Source organism: Phalacrocorax aristotelis, chromosome 5 (assembly GCF_949628215.1).
Source record: "Phalacrocorax aristotelis chromosome 5, bGulAri2.1, whole genome shotgun sequence".
NCBI classification, from domain to species: Eukaryota; Metazoa; Chordata; class Aves; order Suliformes; family Phalacrocoracidae; genus Phalacrocorax; species Phalacrocorax aristotelis.
This window is the reverse complement of record NC_134280.1, coordinates 42913782-42931501: the sequence shown is the minus strand read 5'-3', so window position 1 is coordinate 42931501 and position 17720 is coordinate 42913782. Positions and strand designations below refer to the sequence as shown.

The following is a 17720-nucleotide window of genomic DNA, read 5'->3' as shown; positions in this document are numbered from 1 at the left end:
CAGCAAGTAAAATAGTGGCTTAAATGCATCATCCCCCGATTACAACTTTGTCCCAAATGCCCCATTTTAAAGCCCAAATGTCAGCCATGACACAGCCGCTCTCCAGTAGCCACAGCCGAGCCTTGGGGCTGCAGCAGTGCTCATGCTATAGTCCTGCTCTCTCCAGGGAGCCTCAACTGGGATCACGCATTGATTGAAGGCCCAAGAGCCTGGGCGGTGCCTGAACCACAGCCCAAATCCCGTGACGGCCATGACGCTGAGCACCAAACCGAATGGGGACAACGCAGCAAGGGCTGAGTGAGCCTGGGCTCGAGGAGCGTGCCGGCAGTGCATCCATCACCCTGCTATGGAGGCCAACACCCTCCTGAGGGTGGAATCCAGTGACTCTGAAGTTTCAGACACTGGCAAACTGACACAGACTAGTGTTTCAGTAGGGCTGAAAAATTAAATGGGTTGGATGGGAAAATATCTGCTTGGGAAACAAAGGACTGCTGAGATCAGGGGAAAAAAGGAGGAGAGCCAACAGCTGGGTCCTGGTGCGTCATCCCTGGAAGAGTCTGGGAAGAACTTGTTTGCTCATTCCCTTTGGCAATGCAAATGCATGTTTGGTACCTTCCTTAGCTCCACTCTCTTCATCTTCTCCTTTTGCTTTAGAAATCACGTCACATTATGCCAAGAAGGAAACTTCCAGCCTCCTTTAACGACCCAGATGGCGTGGTATCAGCAGGGTCTGGTAGGTAACCAGCTCCATGCACTCATTAGCCACCACCATGCATCCTCCTGCAAGCTTATCCTCCTTGGGAGGAGGGCCTGAGGCATTCAGGAGAGGACACAGTAACACCAACCCAGGCATGGATGGAGCAATGGGTGCCAAGCAAGGTCCAAGCACATCCTTGTGTGTGACACATCCTCCTCGCCACCCATGAGATGCAGCAGTCCTGGCTCAGCAGCCCAGAGGTGCCTCCCTGTGCTGGACCACAAGACACGTTCACCAAAGATGAAATTAAACCACTGTGTCTCCTGTTCACCCTCGGCAAACTGAAGCCATAGCCAAATATCTGAATATTTCACATTCATGGCTTGAAATCTGAACTGTTCGCATAGGGAGCACCACAACCGTCTTGGCTAAATACAAGGGTTTTTTCCTCCATTCAGAAAACAGCCAGAAAAACACCTCTGCACCAAAACAAATCCTGCAACTGAATCTTTTCCTACTTCACAAAGTTTCTTATCTAGTGCTTGAGCATAAAAAGTACCTTGAGAAGCCAGTTCATTTCCAGCAACTTTCCCCTGGAGAAGGCAGGATGGGAAGGCACGGGGAAGGCAGATCAGACTGAGCTAAGCCCCGGTGGACTGCTGGCTCTCGGTGTGGAAACGTCCTCCCAGAAACATGTCATTCACATGGTGGAAATCCCACTAAATTAATCCTACACATCCAAGCTGCTTTGAGATGAAGAGACAACAGTAGATGACATCTACTCAGGATCACTGGAATAGTAACAGCTTTAATCAGATTTTTTTTCAAAAAAAATTAAAAAAAAAAAGAAATATTAAACAGTAAGTACAACAACCAGTTTCTGCACGAAGGGTGGTAATGCAAAGCCCAGACAGAGCTTTTGGAGATGGACCTGACATTTAGCAGGTAGAAGGCATCCGAAGGACATATGCCCAGTCCTGGCACGTGAGGAGGGACTGGATTTCAGACCAAGGACAGGACAAATTAATGCAGTGGTTACCCCACAGGGCCCGAAACGTGCTGGCTGTGCTCCTGCGGGTCTCAGGGAAGGCGCACACCATCAACAAGCTGAGCACAGTGTGTTTTAGGCTGCTGCTGAAATGTTAAGTTGTGTATATAGAGTACCTGAGGTAGTTAGGAAAACCAATGGGGGAGGTGTAAAAAAAAAAATGCTGAAATTATTCAGGGACATCCCTGAAACACAGGAGGCTCAAATTTCTACCCTCACCAGCAGCTGACAGCCTCGGGGGTCCCCGGTGTGGCTGTCCTGCAGAGTCCCAGACCCTGCACAGGACCAACTCCTCCTACAGCACGTGCCACTTCAGAGAATAGTGAAAGCCAAGATTTGGGTAAAACCCCAGGAGAAATCCATCCCTCTGCCAGCATGCATGCTCTGGGAGGAGGCATTCCTTATTGCAATGGAGATTTTTCGCTCGTGCACGGAAAACTGTGCTCTTCGGATCCCTTAGGGAAAGAGAAAGGGGCATAGTGGGCTCAGCTGCTGCTGGACCCTCTCTCTGTGCTAAGTTGCATAGGAAATTCCTTAACGCCCCTGAGGAGAAATTTAAGGTGCTATTTACTTCTTGTGGGGTCCAGGAAAAGTGATTATTTCTGGGGACATGATTTTGGGAAAAGGAAAGGAGACCGGTCCCTCCCGAGGCCACCGTGCCGGCACGATCTGCCAGATGCCTTTCCCATTCTTGTTCTTTTTTTTTTTTCATTAACCTGGAAGAAAATAATCCTTTAACAACTAACCTTTCAGTGGTAGCAGCATTTCACTATAAAGAGACTTTGCACTTAAAATAATATTTCTGTGCAAAAATATCTCCCTCCCCTATGAAATATCTGAAAGCTGGGGAGCAGGAGGAAGAGGGGAGGTCATTCAAAAGACTCAGCTATAAAACAAACAGGGAAAAATACGGGCACTTGGTGCTGCAAATACTTAGCTCAATGGCATCAGGTTTATAGCAAAGACTATTTACAAGTTAAACTGGGCTTTGGGAGCCTTGAAAAGCCCCACTCAAAGCCGTCTGAAATCAACGGCAATGAGCAATTAAGTCGCATAGTGCATCTGGAGCATCTCCAGTGAGCTCAGATTTCAAACTAGGAGAAACATCTTCTCTTTTCCTTTTTTTTTTTTTTTTATTTGTGTGTGTGTGTGTGTGTGTGTGTGTGTGGTGTGTGTAAAGGGATATATGGATGGCAACTCCTTCTCCTTTTCTGGCCTCTTCCCCAGAGCAGGAGCATCTGGAGAGGAGCAGCCCAAGCAGTTTGCTGCCATGAGAGGGTGAGCCACACTCTCACCACTCTCCTGGTCTATCTCCCAAGAGGGTCTCTGCTGAATCCCAAACCTCCAGCTTCTTCCAGAGATCTCCTGCAGCACCCAAGTGCGATGAAGCGCAAGGGGCAGCAACCAATTTTCCTGGTTAAAAATGGTACCTATGTATCTGAAAACAGGCAACGAGCATCTCCCTGACCACAAACGAGAAAATGCATGTTTGCAGAGACATGAAAATAAAACAAAACAAAAAAATCAACAAAACACCTCTCAGGGCCTGTGAAGAATAATAAAAAAGAAAAGCTCCTTTTTTGGTGTAAGATGCTTGTTGGGTCAAGGACATCCCAAGTCCATATGGTGCTTTACAGTCACATCTGGTAGTGTGCCAAAGCATGACTGTGGTGGTGAGGGTGGGCATTTACTGTGCTTACTCTTAAAATACATATCTACATGACTCACGTTCATCTCAAAAATGATAGTTTAAAAGCAGTTTCTACAATGTAAAAAAACCCCACAGTTTCCCCCCAAAGTGGTTCCAACCTTTACTGATCGTTACAAAAATTAGACTTTTATTTGTAAATGCCTAAAAAATGTGATCTCTTTTGTGAACCCTCCCCACCCCCTTGCCCCCTTTAAAGTTTTTTAGTAAGAAATAGTTTAACTGGTATCAATGTCATATGAAAAGCCATCCCCCTCTGGATGCCCTCCCATCAAGGAGGGATGTCTCCTGCTGATTTCCAGTCCCAATGGAGAACTTGCAAACTTTGGCCTCTTAAAACCCGGGGAGAGCAATCTCTGCTTCTTTTTAAAGTCAACTGCTTAAAAAAAAAGGGGGAAAGAAAGCACAGAAAGAAAACAGCAAATGAGAGGTGGACAAAAACATCGCCACATGACCTAGATGGCAAAATCCTCATGGTCTTGTGGGCTGAAGGCAGCTGCCCGCAGCATGTCCAAAGAGTTGACGAGGATTAGGGTGCCAGTGAGATGCTTCCAGCGCTTGGTGATGGGGTTCTTCATCTTGTCCAGCCCAGTGTGCAGCTCCTGGATCACGTCACGGTAGCTGTCACCCATCTGGCTGCTCCAGGTGAGAAGGAAGTCATATGCTGGCTTCCACATGGCCTGCAGTGATGAGGCAGAAGAGAGAGGGGATCAGAGCTGAGCTGTATGGCCAGTGAGCAAGTGATGTCATCCCCAACACATCCCCATCCCAGAAGAAACTCATTCCCAGGGAAAAACACCCCCAAATTTCCCCAGCACACCCAAACCCCTTTTATCCCCCCAAAAAGTGCTCCATAACAACATGCCCCGGAGGTATCTGCAACCCTAGGGGACCCATGGAGACCAAGATCCATCTGCTCTCACCTCGCTGTCCACTGCCCCTGTCTTGTCCCGGTGCGGGGCCTCGTAAGCATCCATCTGCTGCTTGGAGACCTTGGCGAGCTTCTCAGCAAGCTCCCTCCAGCGCTGGGCCACCTCCACGGCTGTGGTCAGTAGCACAAAGTCCTGGATGAGCCGGACGACCAGCCCCTGGCAGTCCATTTTCAGCAGAGCCTGAGGGACAGTGGTGAAAACCAAACCAGAGAGTCAAGGCGGACAGTAGATGGCAGGTGACCAGGGAACTGTACAGGGAAGTCCCTCAAGAAGCCACCCCAAAAATCCTCCCAACCCCTTTTTGGTGACAGCCGGTGAAATTAGGCCACCAAGCTCAACAGAAGAGTAATCCCATTAATTGAACAAAGCACCCTACCCTGTTCAACAAGGCTTGCAGCCTGGGCTGGCCAATGCAGCTTTATTTTCCAGGCAACCCCTCAAGATGTTCAGGCGCCACCATAAGCAGTTTAAAGCATCCCAGGGGCTGAGAAGAACAGATGTCTTTAATCAAGATAACTAATCCAGCACAGTCCATGCAGCTTGCCTCCCCGAGCCCGGAGAAGCACCGTCCTTCAGCACGGATGGGTGGGTACCGGCCAGCCAGAACATTTTTGGATGAGAACCTCGACATCAGCTTCGGGAGATGGGCTGGGGTGAGACCCAGGCAAATGGCCACTTGGCAGCACTACAAGACCACTGCTGGTCTAGGGATGTTCTTGCTCCTTTCACTGCCCCCTCTGCCTTCCCATGCCAGATCAGAAACCACCTCCTTCTGCATTGTTTATTGTCCAAACAGCTGAGATTTTCTGCAAATGATTTTGAAGTGGGGAAGCGGAACTGCAGCAGTAACAGTTTTCTAGCCAGTGATATCTTAGCCAGGAAGAAAATGATAGAGCTGTGTTAGGTCCTATCTTTAGGTACCAAATCACACTAAAATCTACTCAAAGTGGAAAGCGAGTTGCAACAGGGGAAAACACACAGTGCAGCCCAGGAAAGGAAGCATTTAAGTAGCAAATATCAGAGGACAGGATCTGACCAACAGAATCAACACCCCACTCACCAGGGCTTCCCCCATCCTCTGCCAGAGCCTGTGGGCTGCCATAGCCTCAGCAGCAACTCCAGTCCCTGGACAAATCCCACCTCAGAAAGAAAACTGGCTACAGGAAGGTATATTACAAAACAGGCATCCTGTTTTTAAAACATGGAAACCAAACAAACAGGGCCCAGCTATGCCTTGGGTGATAGTTTGCTGAGTACCCTCGTTTTCCTACAGCCAGATCCAGAGTCATGGCACCAGCAGACTCTGGATGGTGGCTCCAGGATGTGCGAACACAAAGGGGCCAGTGTTTCAACAGGAGGTCCCACTTCAATAAAGGCAAACCACAGCTCAGGGATGAAGAGGACAGCCCCCTGAGGGATGCTGAACACCAGCAAACAGCCAAGGAACCACACTGGCACACACGTCCCCCTTGGGAACATCCCTGACAACTTCACAACAGCACAAGGCTGGTTATTACAGAAACCATGGGTGTGGTGGTCCACACACAGCCAGAATCCTCTCACTTTCTGCCACCGTGGGTCCTGACATCCTCTCCTGCCAAGGGGGGGGTCTAGGCAAACCCCAACTGGTTTGGCTCTGGAGCAAAAGAAGGGTTAAGACCTTGCACAGGCGGTTTCACAGGCACAAGTGGGGGAAGATGGGAACATCTGAAACCGCTCCAGCAATCTGCAAAGCAAATGCATGTCAATTTTTTCCTTATCTGTTTCCATCTCAAAGCTGGGCTCGAATCTAATTACAGCTGCAGACCGGTGTTTGTTTGTTCCTCTGAAGCGCTTACACTGGTTTCCTGTGCTAGCAAGATAAGTAATAAACCCTATTGTTAAGCAAGCAAAGAAAATACATTTAAAAGAGCATTTTTTTTAAAAAAAAAGGGCATTTAGAAGCATTTAGATCTCACACCTGTGCCACAACCATCTCCGCAGAGCACTCTGTGCCCAGCTCTCCAGCAACGCTACCTTACTACCCAGCCCACAGATTCACCACTCTCTCCTCTGCAGGCAGAGGATTTGGATGGTCCTAAGGAAGGGCAGATTTAGCATCCTCAAACCTCCGTTTCCAGGCAGCTCAACTGCCGGCATGAAAACCCCCAAACAACCCGGTATTTCACAAAGCAGGCTAAACGAGCTGCTCCCATCTCCTGCCGGAGGCCAAGCAGGTCTGAGGCAGCAGAGACAGCGACCAGGAGCAAACCACAGGGTTTAAGGACAGAGCTGCAGGAGATGAGTCTCCTGTTCCTTCTGCTACTTGATATGAACAAGAAAACAGCATCAAGTAACGTAGCTCGGAGGCCATGTGACTGAGAACTGTACAATTGCTTGAAGCAACAGCTTTGGAAGAGACTGACTGCTCCCTGCAGCACAGCATGTTAACTCTGAAACCTACTGATGGCCACAGAAACACCTACTTCCTACACTTTGCCCCTGATGATTTAAGCTGGAGAGGCTCAACATGCACATTCTGGGCTGGGGAAAACACAGGCGAGTGGGCAGAGATGATGGGAGATGGGGACAGCAGCAAAGCCAAGTGGGGATGGGTGCAAGAAGGACACACAGCCACTAAGGTCAGAGTCAAAGAGGAAATATTAGTGGTAACAGTGACACTTTTTTTGGCCTGGGCACAACTCGGTCCCTCTGTTACAGAAATACATGAAACACATGCAGCTCTCCTGGAAGCCCCGACTGCCCGGCTGGGATGAGCATGGCTCACAACAGATTTAATCCTCCAGCAGGTGCTTTTAGGATTATGCTACAATTTCTTTCCATCCTCCTCCCTCACCCTGGACAAACCTCCCCAGAGAGCTGGGTGCACCACCACATCTCCACCCCTCAGTACCCAGCCGTGCTCCCTGCTGAGGCGCGACCTGGGCTGTGCCTTCCCAGCATCCTCCAAAGTATTTTTTAACCTCAAGCAGCTCCAAGCCTGCTCCACCAGACAAGCACTCAGCAAAGGAGATGGTTTGATATTTAAATCCCAGTTCAAAGCAGCACAGAGCGCCTCCACTTAAAAGGCATCCGGGGAGGCTGAATTTCTGAATTTGCATCCTGACTCTGAAATGCAGAATCCCATTTCCCATCCTCTAATGATGGAAACCAGTATCTGGAAGAAAGCAAGCCAAGCTAGAAGCAACAGGCAATCCAAAGACCACCTGCAGATGTGCAGCCACCCCTGCCCATGCCCATCACTGCAACCTTCATGGTCCACTCCGGACTCTGTGAGCCTCCAGCGCTGCTCGCTCTCCCATGCACAAATACGCAGCCCCCCCATGGTCCAGCCTTGACTCCCACGTGCTCCGGAGGAGCCATCTGAGCTGTGGGTTCTTCTTTCTTCCTCATCTTCAGTCGGACTAAAGGAGTAAAAGCCTTTCTCCTTTCCTCCAGGAACAGAAAGCATTGCCAAGTTCACATGTGACCGCGAAGCGTGGCACAAGACCCACAAGGAAGCTGTTAATTAATTTATTTTTTTTTTTAAATAGCATTTAAATTGGAAAGCACCCCAGGGGTCCAAGTGTTATCACACATTAGCCACCCCCAAAATGCCTGTAGGGTGTTTGGCAGGGGAAGATGAGATGCAGTTACCCTAAGCAATAATATTTAGTGTCCCATTAACTGCTGCGGGGACGTATGCAGGGATGTGACCTAAGCATGGCAGGCAGGACAGGCAGGGGATGTGCCTGGGGCAGCCCCATGCTGCAGCTCTCACCTAGCTCCAGTCTTCACAGCCCCAGGACCTCCTCAAACATGGGGAGAAAGGTGTCATTTCAGAAGAAGGGATGCCAAGTGCCATCAGCCAAGTGCAATCACAGGCAGCTTTTTTTTTTTTTGCAGGACCACAATTGCATGGGAACAAGAACACAGAGCCCGCAACTCCTGCACTGGGGATGGGAAGGCAGTAAGGATTTCCTGACAGCCCCAGAAAATAAATGCAGGTTGTCTCATACTGCCTGCAGAGCAAGGAGCCTGACAACACAATAGCTGAAAGACATCGGTGGCATTTCTGCAGCTTTCTATTTATTGATAGGGGCGCAGGGCAAGTCGTACAATTGCTGTGCATTAAGAACACCTTGCTGAAAGCCTGCAAGTGACTCCTCCTCCTTCTGTGCTGCAAGCAACTTGGCTATGCAAGGACAAGCCGTGCCCTACAGAAAACATCCCACCAACTTCAGCACGGTGCAGTGTGATTCCTTAGGGGAGCAACGTCCAAGATCTATACACATGGTGGGGATTTTTTCCCACAAAGGCAGAAGAAGAGTAGGAGTCTGGTTTTCCTCCTGGACCCAAATTCAGCACAAGGACTACCATTAGCAAGCAGGTTGCTTTGGGATGGATGAGCAAGAGGAGCCCAACATGAGCAACCTTGGGCTGGCACGCTCCAGGCATGCCAGCACAAGGTCCAAGCAAGCAGACACCCTGCTCTGCAGGACACAAAGGACTGCTTGAGCCCACCAGCAGCTCTTTGGGGTCTGCACACACTAGGGACAAGCAGTATATTTTGGTAGAAAAAAGGCAGCATGGAGATACTTGCAGTCAGAAAAAATGATAGAAAAAAATGGGGGAAGAAAAAAACCAATCATCAACTTCTGCATGATCTTTAGAAGTAGCATGGAAGAAAAAGCTCATAAGTTTCCACAGCGCTCTGCTGACATGCCCAGTGGCATTCCCAGAAGACCCACGTTTTTCCCAACGGCAGTGTCTCTTGGAAAGGACGATAAATGCTCTATAAAAACACCATATTGAAAATCCAGAGAAAGAGAAATGCTGTGCCTCATCACAGGTCTAACCCCAGCTCCCAAGGACCAAATAGTACTGTCACTAGATGACCAGCCTGCAACAAGGTGGTCTTACAACTGCGCCCAGGTTTTTTTAGCAAGAACTTTTAGCGTGCTGCCTACTTTCAATGGCCAGGGAGGAGGAAGGGGAGAAGTAGGTTTCTCTTTCTGATGCGATGACTACCTTCTGAGCAACATTTACCCAGTTACCTTCACAGACTGCTCCTAGTGCTAGATTAGAAAAGTAATAATTAAGTGCAGATTACTTATTAACTAGTTATAGCGACTGGGCTTTTCCATGCTTGGCTGCTGGTACATGGTTCTGCCACTGCAATCTTGTGTACTCAACGCTGAAGTGAGATAAGCCTGCTTACTACTTCTCCCTTCACAGTCCCTTTGAGAGGAGACAACCAACTTTAAGATGAAACAGCCAGATCAGCACTTAAGCCAACCAGTTTTTCTTGCCAGCAGACACCAGAAAGCGAGTTCATTTGTTACAAATAAAATCAGATTCAAACACAATAAGATACATTACTACTCCTTTGTCACCCCCTGAAACATCTATTTCTTTTAAAAAAATTAAAAAAAACCCCAACCACCAAAACCAAAACTCAGTCTGATTTCTCCATAAGCTAAGGAGGATTTGACAGCAGCAAGGGGTTTAGAAGAAGCGTGATCTTCCACCAGGAATGGAGCTCATCCTTTATCAACAGGCTCAGACTCCAAAAGAACAGGAAACAGAGCCAATGCTCAGGATTAGCCTCCATTCAAATAACAAAACTAAAACCTGCTCTGGGACGCTCCACTGCAGACATCCCTTGGGGAGCAGGATGTTTTCCTGCAGCTTACAGCCTTCCCCTTCAGTTAGCTGCAATGTGAGTATCCAAGAGAGCCTTATCTTTCCCTTTGTCTCCCCACTAAGGTCTGGCATGGATTTTTCTGCGACCTACAGACTGCCTGGGACCCCCGGAGACAAAGGGAATAGATAAAAGAAACACTTATAGCTTTGCAAAGTTGTAAGGCAAATAGCAGAAAGCCCTTGGAACCACCCAGCAAGAGGAGCACAGATTGCATCCCACTGCTCACCAACGCAAATGATTAAAGGAGCAAACCCTCCCTTGGGGGGGAACTACACAGCCAGACACCGGCCTTGGCTACCACGGTGGGTATTTTCCCTTCCTGGATGGCTCCAGAAAGATGACACAACTGCATGCGACAGCCAGAAGAACCCTTTAACAGAGGCAGTGTTGGTGGCATGACCTGGCACCTGAAAGTCAAAGACAAAACATTGCCCCATGGGCCACAAAGTGGTGCTCAGGCACTGGGAACTCACTGGAAAATATTTCTGTGAATAACGAAGAGCTCCGTACTCTTCATAATGCCTTATACCTCACACTTGATCCTCAAATTTCCCCCTTCTTATTAAAGGGGGTTTGGGAGATTAAATACTTCATTCGGCTCTTTACTCAGGCTGCCTACTCATAATTTCATTTTGTGTGCTGCATGTTCCTGCCCTGCTGCCTGCACCCATCACTGCCAAGCAAAGCTTTTGCTATTCCTTAATTCAGCTCGCATTCTAAACCACACGATTGGCTGTAACTCAGTTATCTTGCTTCTGCTGGAGAGACTGTTAAGAGGTGAGAGCTGCAAATCTCTTCCAGACATTTTGTCCTGTATTTTCTTTGGCTGACTTCCTATGAAATGCTAGAAATTATCATGAAGATGGTTTCTTGTAAGAGACTTCCTGTCAGCACCCTAGAAATACGTGAAGGCTGCACTTCCCCAAACACCTTTTGGGACAGAAGCAAGCCATGCATGTCAATTTGCAAATGCGATCAACAGTTGGAAGTAAAGCATCCCAAGTCAGAGATACCCTTGGTTTAGCTGCCATCTCTCTCAAAGATAGATGGGGCAGACATAACCTAAGATTATTATATAGGAATCTGAGGTTGTTTCATGAAGGCAAAGGTGTAGTAGCATCATTCTTCACAGCAGCCATAAAACCTCTCTCCAGCACACTTTGATACACTTAGCAATTCAGAAGTATGTGACCTGAGAGGTGGCTAACCCATGCCACCCAACATAGGAAGAGCTTTTATGTTTCTTGCCCTTCTTCCTGTTTTCCATCAGTATTGCCTTCAACAATGCACGCTTTGACACAGAGGTTGAGGAGACCAGCAACTCTTGAGTAATTCCTTGAACCATGCAACACTGAAGGCTGAAATGTAAATACCCAGAAGAGACCAGCTGAGTGCTATGAAAACACTGGACCAAAATCACTTTGATCTTCACAGGCTTCAGATTAGCTACCTTCCAAAGCAAGCCTGTTTGCTGCCCTTACACAACATGTACCTATGGCATTTCACCCACTACGTCCCTCATTTATGGCCACGATCCTGTTAAACCAGGAACCTGCCAATGAGAACAACCACAGGGCTGAACTTTCATCTGGCTCTGAGGAGCAGCCTGCAGAAGTCGTTAAAAGATGGACTTAATTTTCTACAGGCTGAATTAGGAAACTTCTACCTCCTGTTCATTCTAATCACTCTGCATGGCACAGAATTAAGACACCCTCGTCAGACCTCAGACTTACTGTCATCAGCTCCTTCTGGAAAGATTTCCTCTCCTTGTTCTCAGTGTTGTTGCAGTCTTCCTTCAGCTTCTCCAAGACGGAGGCCACTCGCTCTGGCTCGCTGTCCAGCTCCGCTCGGCAGAAAAATGTGAGCGGCAAGTTCAAATACCCCAGCGCATCGGCGAAGGACCGCCAGCTGCTGAGGTTCTCCATGAGCAGAGTCCTCACAGAAGCGTAGATATAGGTCAGGAACTTGCAGGGCCTCAGGATCTGCTCGAGCAACAGGCTGGTGGTAAGATCTGGCCCAGAGAAGTAGCTGGGCTTAACCTTCCCAACCACCAGCACATTTTTGGTGTGCACAAGGCCTATTTTTCCCTGGTAGTAGCCAATATACCACTCCTTGGTCCACAGCTGCCCTTTCAACCTGATCTTCTCCTCACTAAGGAGTGCTATGACATCTCCTTTCTTATACTCCAGCAAATAGTGGTTCTTGCTTTGCCGCACCACTGTCTTCAGCAGTTTGCCGTACTTCAAGCTCAATACTGGCCGATCCTGAAAAACTGGGTATTTGGCAGTGGCAGCCAGAGGGGAAAGGATGATCTTTCCAACCTCATTCTTCTTGAGGAATCGCCTCTGTCCCGTCGGTTTGATGGCACTTTTTGGAGGCGGCTGCGGCGTCTGGACGCAGAACTGGGTCAAAATGGCGTCCTTGTCATCCTTGACCTGTATCCTTAGTGTGAAGTCTGAGAGCTCATTGGGGTCGTGGGACGCAATGGGAAAGATAAGGCGGCTGACCTTGCCCAGCTTCATCTGGAAGCCCCGCACAATTTTGGCTTGCTCACTAGCTTTCACCTCGTAGTTGGTCATGTTGGAAAACATGCAGAGCTTGAGGTCCTGAGGCCGGGACAGAGCAAACTGATGCTTACCCCAGAGCTGGAGGGCAACAGGAGCTGGGCTATGGGATTGCCTCGTGACCTCGTTCACCAGGAGAGTCTTGGGTGCACATTCATGCCCGAACATGGCCACGACAGTTTTAAAGGAAGGGTGAATGTGTTTTGGGCCGTAGACACCAACTGTGATCTTCTTGCTGATGTAATCCCAAACGGTGTAAGGGTAGAGGATGTTCTGCCCCTGGGCTACGGCCGCAATGTACATGCAAGGCTCCAGGTTCTCCAGCTGCACCTGGATTGTGTCCCCATATGAATAGCTCAGCTGCACCGGTGCGTATGGCCCCTCTTTCATGTCGCTCCGCAGGCACTGCAGTCCTACCAAACTCTTGCTCATAATGTCGTTCTTAACCTCTGCTGACACCTTCATCTCCAGAATGATGAAGGTTTTCACCTCCATGTTACTGAGTTTGATCTGCAGGACTGGGCTGATTGTGCTGCACTTGTCACTGTTCAGCTCCAGCGGCGGATCCAGCATCGCTTTCATGGAGATCTGCTGCGTTTCCCCAGGGCATACGTGACCCTCTGGCACGTGGATGCTGATGTTGGTGTCTGGAAGCTGAACGGCTCCACCAGAGCTATCCAGCTTGCAGACAATGTTGGTTTCCACTGGTTGCGTCTGACCCCAGCCAGGATTTTGGCCAAGCAAATCCAAGTCATGGCAAGACCGAGCCAGCTTCCTGTGGTTCAGCCATGCTGTCCTAAAATCTTCCCGGCTCTGGAACTGCTCAGGGGTGGGAGACTTCAAACCACTGAAGAAACCCGATGATGCCGGAGTGTCCGACTTGGCTTGAAGAACAGACAGTTCAGACAAACTGTAAGAGCGTTTACTTCTGAAGAAGGGATTGTCCCTTTTCACAGGCTGTTCCAGATCCAGCCTGTTTGTGGATGGAAACTCATCAAAAATGTTACCCAGGCTGCTATTAGCGGCCAAACTGCAAACAGTTGAAGTAGGAGCCCCTGTGTCAAAGAGCAGCAAGTCAAGGGCGACACTGGAGTTGGACTCTTTGTCTGAGCTGGGCACTGTTTGCAAATTCCCATTCAGAAACGGGTTCGTCTGGGCTCTGTTCAAGAACGGGTTGTTACTGTAGGTTTTCACAGAGTTTCTTTTCACGTCAGTCCATTCTCCAAGCAGGTCTAACTCTTTGACCCCCTCATCGGGGCTCTCTAGTAGATTGTCTATCATCCCACTGTCCGTTAAGGAAGAGTTGCGGTAGTTTACAGGCTGGACGTAGGAGGAAGGGATATAACCCATTTCCGTGGTGTTGTGAGCATACCACCACTCACCTCCTGATGTGTCTAAGACATAAAGGTGGTCCCCCTTGGAGAACTTCAAAGTGGTGAAATTAGTTGGACAGTAATCTTTGATTGCTATTACTTCCTTTGCATTTCCAAAGCACGTGGGATTGTCAACCAGCAAGGCACTAGGAGAAGGCACTGCAAAACCAAGATGAAAAACAGCACTGTAAGCAATCCACAAGAGTCACAAATTACTTGCAATCATTAATTGTAGGTAAGCCATCTGCACTACTTTAAGCAGTGAAATAATGTAGGTTTAAAGCCTCTCAAACCTACAGGTACTTTTTTTCCCCACTAAAATTTTTACACAAAACTTCTCCCTCCACTACATCTGGTACATTCATCTTCCCCTTCCCCAAAGGGTTCACAATCTAAAGGGACAGGCATCAACACAGCTGGGAAGAGCAGCAGAAGCCAAGACAGGAGAAGCAGCAGCTTGTTATCCTCCCAGTTCAGTCAAATGTCTTAGCAACAAGCCTCCCCCTTGACGCTGAGCCCCATGCGGTTTCTCCTGTACAAGATGCCAGCATCCCACAGCCTTGCGAAACTCCCTGATGAACGATGCACAAGATGTATTGGAAGGAGTCTTGAGGGAGTGGGAGTCACTTCTTAACAGCTTTCCTTTTCACCTGGCATGTTGGGACCTAAGCTCCTATGGGCACGTGTCAGAATCACAGGCATCCTCTGAAATGCTCACATTTGAAATAACAGAAATTAATGAGGTGGGGTTCTCAACAATTGCTACATGGGAAGAGCCACTATCCTACCAATTTTCTCAGCAGTATCTCAAGGTCTTTCACCAGCAGCTCTTTAGTACTGCCATTGCACGCTCCATGCAAATAGTCACCCGTGCTGCTGCAGTTTAACACATAACATTCACAGGCTAAAAGTACTCTTGTTCTCTTGTAACCACTCTCCTGCACCGGTAAAACAGCTCACATTTCAGTGCAAGAAACAGCTAAGGGTACCCACTAAGGGCATGTCATATTCCTACTTTTTCACGTTACACCAGCCACAAAATCAGCATCTCACCTCTCTTACCTAGCACCTGTGTTTCAAAGCTCCTCAAGAAAAATTAACTCAATTTCTAAAGAAGGTCGTGTAGTTTGAACCCTCAGAAAGAAGCACAGCATCACCCTCATGCAGTGCTGACATGGTCCTAGCAGCATCTCCAATCTCCCTTTCAGCAGCGCCAGCCAGAAGTCAATTTGCCTGGGGATCCCAATTACAAGCGAAACAGCTGGGTCACGCCTGCAGATACTCACGCTGTCACCATTTTTATTGCTTTTGTTCTCACTTTCAGGACCTATTTCTGTAAAAAGACACCAGAAATAAGCTACAGATGATGTTACACTAACATTCAAATGTGTGTTATCTTGCTAAGAAAACAAAGAGAGCTGGATTTTCACCAATACAGAGCTGTAAGAGAACTGGGACTGCATCTGCTTCAGTAGGCTTAAATACTCTCTGGAGCAAAAAGGGGGATTTAAGAAACACAGGAAGCCCCTAAAAATCCCAGAAACAAAGGGATGACAGATCAGACTGCGCAATCCTGTGGTCACTGACTGCAGGCTGGCAGCACTTCTTGGACACAGAAAGTACATGGCAAGCGAAGGCACAGACAAGCAAAGAAAAGTCTTTAAATATACTCTAGGGATCAAAATATCAGGAAGAGTTTGCACACATCCTGAACAACTCATCATTCATCTGCTTCCTCCACCAGAAGGTAGGGAAAGTTGTGAGGACATTTATTCAGCGTAAAACTATATACAAATTCCATATTGAAACTATTTTACCACCCTGGTGGGAGGCCACTGTTAACCCAGCACTGCAGCCCAAGCTGTCTGCAGGACAGGGCATTTTCAGTCTCCCCATCCCTTCGGATCAGATGGGTGAGTGGCCATGTCCCCATGTCCCCCCACAGCTGGGCAGGCAGCCAACGCAGTGCCAGAGTTAACACAGATCTGCTCAAAGCAGCAGACCCCTTGGAGAATAGAAGTAATTCCTATTTTTGCATTAAAAACAATCTAATTTGCAGCAAGAGTGTTTGATGTTTGGGACTCCTCTTGCTACACCTGCAAAAGCGATCGCTTTTGTCCATGATTATTTTTGAAGACCATCGGCACATGCTAACTTCCACATGGAGTTATTTCTTGGGATCCATTTCTGCCAGGGGAACAGTAATTCCCCTCTCACCTGAATGTGGCTTTTATGCTGGGTAAGGCAAATACAGCTGAAAAGAAAGTGATAAAAGGAAGAAAAAGGATTATTCAAGCAACCTGCAAGCTCCACGCGCTGAGGAAGTGGAAAACAAACCCTTGCAACCACCTTGTCACTGTCACCTCTCTCTTGGTGTCAGGCCCATGCCCATCCTTGCACCTGCGCATGTGCTCATCAGCGCTTGCTGCTCTTCCCCAGCAGTTGCTGTCTGCTATTTTTTAACCAAAACCCCTCCCAGACCCCCGGGGTGAGAGAAAGCACCCGAATTGAGGAGAGGGCATCGTCCCCACCCATCACTCCGCACCTTTGACGTCGCAGAGGCTGGTCTCGGCGAAGCCCTCACCGAGGTCGATGAGCGTCCCCTCCGACTTGCATCGCGGCAGGCCACCTGAGTTGGCCGCCCTGATCCTCTGTGCCGCCATCTCCGGCCCACCGACCCCCGCGGTCCCAGGGAGTGCTAGGCAGCCATGGCCACTCTGCGACCGAAGCCAGCTACGGGGACCCTGGCGTCACCTTGGGGAACCAGCCTGGGGGAGAGAAAGGAACCGCCGCACATTAGCAAAAGCTCCAGGTCCCACCATGCCACCCCACACACCTGTAACACTCTCCCCAGGCGCACACCAACCCTGCGGTGCCAATACAGGAGAACATCCTTGGGTTCTCCTTAAAGCATCAGGTAAAATAAACTGGGTGCTCCTAATGAGCACGGCACTGCCTACAAATCACCAAGGGCTTTGGGTAGCGAGGACAGCCTGGTCTTGCAGGACACTACTGCTGGCCACCATCCTGTACAAAACAACCCTCTTGCCTTGAATAGTGATTCGGAAATACGTTGCTCTCAGGCTTGTAAATTGGTCCTTCTCCCCATTTCATAAGACCTTTCAGGGCATTTGCACGCTGCTGTAATACATATTTATAAAACCATCAAGTGCTCAGATGCTGTGGGAGCCCAGCGCAGTATTTAGTGAGTATGGAGGGCCCACAAGACTGGGCTTTCTGCACGCTCAGCCAGGTCATCACTGTCTCCCACCACAGCGCCAGGATCTCCCAGGATAGGGACTGACTCTTCCCGCTTCCTCCCTGCTGACCAGGCAGGGACCAGGCAGAGAAATGTCCCTTCTTGCACCAACTGCCCTGCTTCACTTGAGGAAAAATAAAAATAAAGGGTTTTTTCTCCTTTTTTTCCAGAAATGCTTGCAAAAACACTTCCAGAAACCCTGTGGAAGAGAACCTGCATCAGCACACCAGAGCCGAGAGGATTTCCAGCTGCCTGCAGAACACACCAGCACTTTGAACACCAACATCATGGGTGATGCAAGTGCTGGTAAGACCTTCTCTGGTGTCACCCATGTCCTCTGGAGCTTGGAGGGTAGCCAGAAAGGCCAGGAGCATGTGGGCAAGCAGGCAAGCCTGGTGCCTCTCTGCTAGCTGAAGGCAGGACTCTGGAGCGCAGAGCCGGAACCATCCTTTG

At 48.9% G+C, this 17720-nt stretch overlaps 1 protein-coding gene across 3 annotated transcripts in view; it reads right to left on the bottom strand.

Annotated features, from left to right (window-relative positions):
• Positions 1-2891: 2891 nt before the first annotated feature.
• The window catches only part of SH3BP4 (SH3 domain binding protein 4), a 36942-nt gene continuing 22113 nt past the window's right edge, over positions 2892-17720 (bottom strand). For all 3 annotated transcript variants that reach the window (XM_075094152.1, XM_075094151.1, XM_075094150.1), the window contains 4 exons: positions 16554-16776; positions 11805-14167; positions 4377-4565; positions 2892-4133 (listed from right to left, as the gene is read on the bottom strand). In XM_075094152.1, the coding sequence (XP_074950253.1) occupies positions 3909-4133; positions 4377-4565; positions 11805-14167; positions 16554-16671 (2895 nt within the window). In that variant the 5' untranslated portion in view covers positions 16672-16776 and the 3' untranslated portion in view covers positions 2892-3908. The remainder of the gene's footprint in view (positions 4134-4376; positions 4566-11804; positions 14168-16553; positions 16777-17720) is intronic.